The sequence below is a fragment of the Numida meleagris genome, chromosome 5, assembly GCF_002078875.1.
Source record: "Numida meleagris isolate 19003 breed g44 Domestic line chromosome 5, NumMel1.0, whole genome shotgun sequence".
Taxonomy (NCBI): domain Eukaryota; kingdom Metazoa; phylum Chordata; class Aves; order Galliformes; family Numididae; genus Numida; species Numida meleagris.
In genome coordinates this window covers 62,778,751-62,786,848 of record NC_034413.1, presented here as the reverse complement: position 1 = coordinate 62,786,848, position 8,098 = coordinate 62,778,751, and the positions used below count along the sequence as shown (strand labels likewise).

At 42.5% G+C, this 8,098-nt stretch overlaps 1 protein-coding gene across 5 annotated transcripts in view; it reads right to left on the bottom strand.

Moving 5' to 3' along the window:
* Positions 1-8,098, bottom strand: part of C5H2orf76 (chromosome 5 C2orf76 homolog) — a 35,385-nt gene that overhangs the window by 19,181 nt on the left and 8,106 nt on the right. For 2 of the 5 annotated variants that reach the window (XM_021400673.1, XM_021400672.1), the window contains exon 6: positions 4,671-7,475. The exons of the other annotated variants lie outside the window; for them this stretch is intronic. In XM_021400673.1, the coding sequence (XP_021256348.1) occupies positions 7,399-7,475 (77 nt within the window). In that variant the 3' untranslated portion in view covers positions 4,671-7,398. Of the gene's footprint in view, positions 1-4,670; positions 7,476-8,098 lie in introns of those variants that run through there. 5 annotated transcript variants of the gene reach the window in all.

Below are 8,098 nucleotides of genomic sequence, written 5' to 3'. Positions count from 1 at the left end.
CTGAACTCATTTGGATGTTTTCACCCCCTCCAACTAAACAATACCATTACTTCAGTGGCAGAGAGTAAAGGGATTGTCTGCAATGTAACGACCAGGAAATAAAACACACCAGCAGGTAGGTTCTTGGTATCAAGGTAAGCGAAGATGATCCTTGCTGTGACCCAGCATGCCAAGGCCCGTATTATAGAGCTGCTATGCACATGGGAGGCCACAAGTGCATACAGACCTGTATTTCATGACACGAGGCTAGAGGTATTACACAGCAGTTGCAGCAAGGAACAGAAATAACTTCATTCCGTAAACTGAAAGTGCTGTTGATACAGAGTTCAAGGAAGAGAGAGATCCCAGTGAGGTTTATGGGACTGGAAAGAAAAAAGGGAGTTTTAACACTATCATTTTGTTCTCCATTTCTTAAATCACTTCCTCACAGAAGTGGGACGCCAGATCAACCAACTTCTGGATCTGCAGCATTGCATTTTAATGAGCTAATTTGTAAGTTGATTTTAATGAGTTCATTTAAATTCCTGTGCAGAAGCTTAACCTCTGCAGGTACAGCTCCCTCACTCCTTCTGGTTTATAATGCAAGGCTTTTAACAGTGCAATTGGTTTCTTGCTCTTCAGGGATTTACTTACAAAGTGATATATCAAACTCCAGTTAAATCTTTAGAGGAATGCAGCTGCTTCAGCACCTTTGTGCGATGTATTTCCTCCAGGATCTCCAAGATGGCTGGCACCGCTGTGTGAGCTGCTACAAGCAGCAGCAAAAGACTGGCAAATCCCTGAGCTCAAAATGTCCTGCACTGAGCTAGTGGGATCTGCAGACCGTGACTCAGCTTTGAGGTTTGTTAGAAGGGGACAATTTTCTTTTACCTGTTTATTGCACCTTAATACGAAGCATCAGTTTTTCAGAATTTCTGCACAGGCAGTCAGGCCCACTCCAAAGCCGAGCAGGCAATACACAGCAGGAAGATGCCATCTGTGACAAGAGACAGCTCTTGTTGGCAGAGCGTGCAAAGGAGTTTCTTATTCAAAGCCTAAAAATAACTTGTGTACAGCCAGGCAGAAGGATCACATAATACAAGCCACAGTATTAGAAGAATCTTTCAAAGACTTGAAGTGGAACTACAGCCGTTCCCCTAGAAAGATAATCTGCTTTAGATTTAGAAACCTCAGCAGTGGGAGATCTACTGCAGCTGCTGCTCAGCTGGTTAGTTATTCTTGTTATCTGTTTCCCGTACCTGATCTGCAATTAGCTAGCTTCAGCTGCTGGTGCTGCATGCCAGCCTGCTGGCTTACAGAGCTATCCACAGCCAGAAGGCTGCTTTTACATAGCTGTCTCAAAAACAAACATACTGTGCAAGATTCAAGTCTGCGTTCTGGAAGACCTGGCTCCTTTCATCTGGGGACAGGCGAAGCATGGAGAAATTGCCATAATACTGTTAGGATATGAGGCTGCCACTTCTAGATTGCTGCTGTGACTCAAAAAGCAACAGATGTGCTCCAGTTGGATGGATGCCAAATGCATGCACAGAGCCAAAGGTGTGACCTCAAAGTCCGGTCAAAAACAGACTGCTGCCATACCTTCCACTTAAATCATCATCTCAATCCATGAAACAAAAGAGGCTTCCCAAACTGGCCTTAAAGACTATGTTTGAAGACAAAGAGAAAAGAAACAGACTGTGAACGTGATTTCTTACACTGGGCCATTGGCCCTACTGACTCCCTGGAAAGCAGAATTAAACCTTCCCGAGACATGAAATGAGAGCAGACAGACGTGCTCTTGCAGTCCCTAGTGACATTCCTAGTATGCAGCACTACATCACCTGCCAGAGGGCAGAAGTGGACATACAAAGATAAATTCTATTCTTAACCCACAGTGTCATACTGATCTCTTGAATGTGTTCGCCACCCACTGAAACTCACACTTCTGGCTCGCTTTTGCCCTACCACAAAGAGAACAACCTACTGCTAGCAGAGAAAGAGGAAGTCAGCAAACGAAAAATACAATCCGTATCTGATCAGAAATATCGTACCTACAGGAAGACATGAGTTTTATGCTCCATCCTCCCCCCCGCTGCATCACCAGCCCAAACACCCACCCACCTCTGCTCTCAGCTATCTGCCAGGCTTCAAGGGGAGCTCTCAGCGAAGCAGAACCAGGTGCTGTGCAGGAGGAGGAGAAGTGGGAACAACACCTCCCAGGCACCCTGCACCACACACACAGCAGGCACACTTGCAACCAGGTGGCACCTATGCACTTTTCAATCATTCAAAGCACAAAGCTCTGCACAGTGCTTGGGTTTGGGTTCCAAAACTCATCTCCCATCTCAGCTCATCACAGCTTAGAAAGCGTGGCACAGTGTGAAGTTCTCCTCATCCCTTGCCCTACAAGGAATAGTAGGAGCTTAGAGTCAGAAGCATGGAGGACCTATTTGTGGTGTGCTTAAGCTGTGTTGCTGAAGATTTTTTGCTCTGTTTTGCATGTGTGTCTGTTCCAGCTGGTTTTCCTTGTGTTTAAAAAAAAATGGCATATTTAAAGTCTACTTTACAAAACCTCAGCAAATTAACGCTGATCTTTTCCAGACAATTCCTCAAATGAATGTTCTGCAAATGCCTCCTCACAGCATGCAAAGATTTAGACACGCTGGAACTGGCTCTGCAAAGGATGCTCTCTAACAAGAGGAATTTAAGCACCGATTCCAGTTCAATTTGCCGCTCTTTGATTTTAATATAAAAAGAAACACTTTCCGCAAGGAAAGTCTCAGCTTTCATCATCAGAGCCCTAGCACAGACTTTTGCAGGCTAAACCAATTCACAGATAAGCACTCTTCCTAAATATTCACTATCTCTTGGCTTACACAGGTTCTGGAGGACGAAAGAACAGGCTGTGCTGACATCTGGTGGCTTTCCCTGCAGTCAGAGATGGTTTATGGCAATAGGTCCCAGTTTTTCACTGGAGTTTTGCATCTCTCATGCAACCTCTCTCCTGTTTCCTTCTAAGGTATAAAGCATTATAATAAAAACATTTTTGTTTTCACTGACCAGTGGACAGTGCTGTCCTGTGCAAGTCCTTTTGTAAAGCAACGAAAGATCCTTTGTTGTGCACAATTGGCTAAACCGTAGAGAAGGTCTGTTCTTTATTTCAAAGGATATTCCTTCACTAATTTAAAAATGTACATTCTCTTCCAAAGAAAACACTGCTACTGCATAGCACTAAAACAATAACATACTGTAAATAAGCAGAGATGGCAGCACAAAGGAAGGGGGAGTGGCAGGGAAAACAAGCAAAGCAGGTCTGCTTCTCCAACATCATGGTGGGAAAGTAGATAGCAGGAAAAAAATCAGCGTCTTCTTAACACGAAGAGTGGCAAAATTATCTGCTAGCCATATTTGGTTGATTCATTACTCATTTGCAAATCCTTGCCCTTGTAGTACTATGAGAAGGAAATCCTGGAAAGAAGACCTGGTGCCAAGTGGTGCCAGTCAGCAAGGCTGAGCTCAGTCCAACAAACTGTTCAGTAAGCAGAAGCGTGCGCTTGCCTTAAGCATTTTTAATGCCTCCAGCCAGCTGCCAGTGCCTCTAAAGCCAAGATCGTATCAGTCTTATGAGACCAAGAATGAGTATCAGATGTTCTGTTTTCTCATTCTTGTTCTTTGAACATCTAGGACAGAACCCACAAATGTCCTGTCATTGCCGTGTCAAGTGATGGACTGTGACCTGCAAGTTCATTCTTAAGTGAACGATCCATGGGGACGTGCTGAATACTCAGAATGAAAGAGAAACATCACAGCTTACAGCTTATCTCTGGATCAACTCTAAGAACGTTTTCATCAGATAAAGCAGTTCCCCAACTTTAATGGTGGTGATCTCTGAGGACTCTTCCATGTCACTGGCAGCATTTCATTCAGCTGTGCCAACAAGTTCTTAGCTCTTGCATCTTCAAGGAGCGACTTGACTACATCCAGACAGAAAACTACACAAAAGCAGCTGCACGCAGAATGCGCAATATGTCAGAGCCAGAAAAAAAAACAGCACACAAAATACATCCGTTTCTGCATTCAATTCTAAAAATCAATTGAAATGCATAAAGATATAACAACATTACTTTCATACCCTTAGTGGTATAAAAAGCAGCACTTTTCCAGTGTATATACAAGCCACAAGAGCTGTACATTCAAGATTTTATGTGTTTATCCACTTACAGTTACCTCTTCTCCCTCCTCATGATAACTCCTTTCCCAATTTCCCCTCTTCTCCTTTAGCAGCTACTCATCCACGCCCCCTAACTAAATCTCCAGTCTCTGAAGTGGTTTTGGTTCTCTGAGAAGAATCATAGTTCCCCAACTCCCAGTTTGACCACCTTTCTCTGCTACGTGTCTATAACCAAGGAGAAGATGCCTCTTAGTTCAGCATCCACCCTGGATACTGTTCTTTTTGTTTATAAAAAGGGTGGTGAAATGTTCCAAGGATGTCACATTGTAAGATGAATCCTCATTAACCCCATAATGTCTAAGAATAACAGTAAAGTTATACAATCTACCCCACTATACAGTAATTGTGAACTAACGCTGTTTACAGCCTCTACCAGGTTAAGAAAGCACAGTATTAACTATCTGGGTGCTTTCCTTTAATATACAGAGAATTTCATAATAACACAGGCAAAGACATCTCAGTCTTTAGTAATTTATTAGCCAGTGTTCCCAGATTTCATTAAGTGTACAACAATCTTGGAATGAAACCCATTTTGAAACAAGGACACGAACTGCTGCTATACCATATCCCACCCAAAGTGTTACAACAGAATCCATCTTTCTCTGTTATCTATGGTTTTGTGGTGGCTTGAGGGTATTTTGGTTTTGTTTGTTTCGTAAGAAGCATTATTAAAAAAAAGTAGAAACTCACTTCAGGAAGATTCCAGTTTACAAGTATGGTCATTGAGAGCATTACAAAAGGCTCTACTGTGCTTCTGCAGAAAGGAGCCAGTGAAGTGCCACTGCCAGAGAGAACAGAGCTCACAGAGCACTGCTTTAACTCTTCCCTTGGAAAAAGAAACTTATCTAGAGTGACAGACACAATTATTCGTTTGCATTAAAACATTTACAGTTTTCTTACTGATGTTGTAGAATTGCTCTTTCACTGCAACACACTCAGTGTCACACTGAACTCCTGTAACTGTGGCTGTAACTACAGAAAGGACGCTGGCATTTGGTAACTTTCAAACATCAATGCCTTAAAGAGAAGGGATCACAAAACCAATCCAAATTTGTCCGAAAGGGTTGGAGACCAAATTAAAATTCCCACAACAGAAGAAGAGCAGTAGCAATCTTTGGTCAAAGAGCCTGTGCGTGCTGAAAGCCATCATCGAGATGCCCTGGTAGGACAGTCCAAGACACTGCTCTCTCTGGTATGCCATCTACTTCCCACACAGCTACAGTCAGTGTTGTAAATCTGGCAGAACAAAACTCATTAGGGGAGCAGGGACCAGCAAGAGAAAGGAGGCCTGGACTGAAAGAGGAGAGATGCGTTAAACCCTCTCCATAAATTCATCGGAGCACGCACATCAACATTTAAATGCCAAGAGAACACAGTGATATAGGTCTGCTTATAAGATAAAGATACAATCTCCTTTTTAATAGCAGATGGTAACATGGCAGACCTCCTTCACAAGAGAATAACACTGTTTGAAGCAAAGCTCTTGGTAAGTCTAGTGGAAATACTAAGTCACGGCTTGAACCAGTGATGAGCACCTGGTGGGAGGGCAGGGCCAACCCAGGGGAGCTCAGGTGCAAGCAATGAACCTGAGTGACCAGAAGGGGTGGATCCTCGCTCCTGACTTCCCAGACTTCATTTAAGTGTTGGTAGGAGAGAAGGCAAGGGCTTGTTGTCTGGAGATCCCTGCCTACCTGAGGACCTTACAGGCCTTCTGAAGGTAAGCAGCTTCTTTCTCTTATTTTCTGTGCCCACTGCTGTCATGTCTGAGTGGAGTCTCACTTGCTGTGGTCTGGGATCTTGCTGCTCTGCTGTCATGTTGTACTTTCCATTGCTTTACAGTAAGTAATAGCAGCTACCTGAAAGGTCTCCAGTCTAAGCCACAGAGTTGTCAGGAAGGATGAAGAAAATGAGGTGGGAACAATGCACTGGCCCTACATATAAAGCAAAAATGAACTTTTATTTAGAAGCTTTAGAAATCATACATCTGCATTCACCATCACATCAATAAAAAAACCATCAAAGTTCTAGGAAACTGTAAGCTTCTCTAGGGGAAATGGTGTTGTCAGTTCTGACCCAGAACTGAGGGTAGATGTATGGGTCTAAAGCAATTGCACAAGGTCTCATTTGATTCAGCAGAGCAAAGGCAGAGAGCCAGAATCACTTCTATTTCAGTGAAGAGAGGCTTAAAGACACAGTCCCATCTTGGCAAACCCCTAGAAAGCAGTTTCATAACTGTCTACCGAAACTAGATGCATGACTGTGTTTTCTTGTTCTTAATTTGGCTAATTCCAGGAAAGTCTGGAATTACCAAGAACAAACAGATAGTAACAGAGCATTTGGTGCTTCGAAAGCAGGGAAGAATCAATGCTGGTCTTACAGACATCTGTTGTGCAGGCTGGGCCTCTCCTTGCAAAAATGCAATCATTGGGATTTTTATTCTTAAAACTGAAACCCTGATCCTTGAGGCTACTTGGAACAATGCCCAACTGCTATTTCTGCATAGCGCAGCCCTGGCACAACTCAGGTTGCTCCCTTATATGAGAAGGTGTCCCTGTGAAGTGACGTAGTAACAAGCAAGCTGGTCCTGGAACACAAAAGCCTCTAAACAGTCATTTTCTGTTTCAGCATGCTAATAGAGGGCTGGGAGAAAGTATAAAGGAAAGCTTTCACCAGCAGAGAGCCCGAAACGCTTGCCAGTCTGCACCATTCAAACAAAAGAGCCCAAACAAAGTGATTGGAGTAAATCTGTTACTTGAAACAGAGATTCTCTTGTCAAGCTCTCTAAAACAGTCACAAAAAGTTTCCATTCTCATTAGAAGTTACTACTGAGAGGGGTTTTTGCTGTGTGGTGTATAATCTCAATACGAAGCTGACATAATACCCCGGGATCATACCGAGAATGTGTGCCACAGGTCAGAGTGTTTGCACTGCCTCCATTGTGAAAGGCAAGCAAAGAGAAAAGAAATGTGAGAGGAAGGGGGAAAAAAAAAAAAACCATGCACGCCCCCCAGCCTTCCCTCTCTCAGTCTCAGCATATTGGCAGAAATTAATTTCTATAGGAAGGGAATTGCACTGTTTGCAAAGCAATCCTCAAGGATTTATTGATCTTTTAAAGAAAAAGTCATTAAGCAGGGCAAGGAAGATTTACAACAACTATGGGAAAACAAAACAATCTCTTGGGATCTTCACCAGGCCGAAACAGGATTAGCTTTGTAGTTTCTGTAATCTTCCTCACAGAAGAATGCTAATTCGGTCTCATTTGCTAGAACAAATAAAAAATTAAAGACTTAGCACACCAGACAATGAATAACCACCAACAAGAAGCTATTTGGAACCTTAGAAGACAACTGGCAACTTCTTGGTCAAGACAATTATAAGTCACCAAACATTTCCTTCCTCCTACCACCTTGTTTTTTTTTTACTAAAGAGTTTCCAGTACTAAACGTGCAGCTTCACTGTGTTAAAAGAACAAGAACCTGAATACATATAAGTACACAAACAAGATTCCTCAAGATTTGTTTAATGCAGGCTACAGAATTGTCTGTGTTGCATTCAGCAAATTAAGTGATTGCGTTCCTAATGCCTTCAAATGCCAGAAAAATAATGAAGCGTAACTTTCTCTTTTTTCTGCATTTGTCTTTTAGGAAAGAAAAAGAAACTATCTTCTTCCATGAAATTAGCCTGTAGGTATAATAATCTAATACTTAGAGGATCAGTAGAATATTTTACAGATCACTTTACATTCTCCCTCATGACCCATCAAAATATGTGTCTGAAGAAGTTAATTTTTTGCCCTGCTGATGATTAATTCATGAGGCTTCAACAATATGCAAAGTGAAAGACACAAATTGGCTTCTCCAGCAATACCTTCAAATACCTCTAATT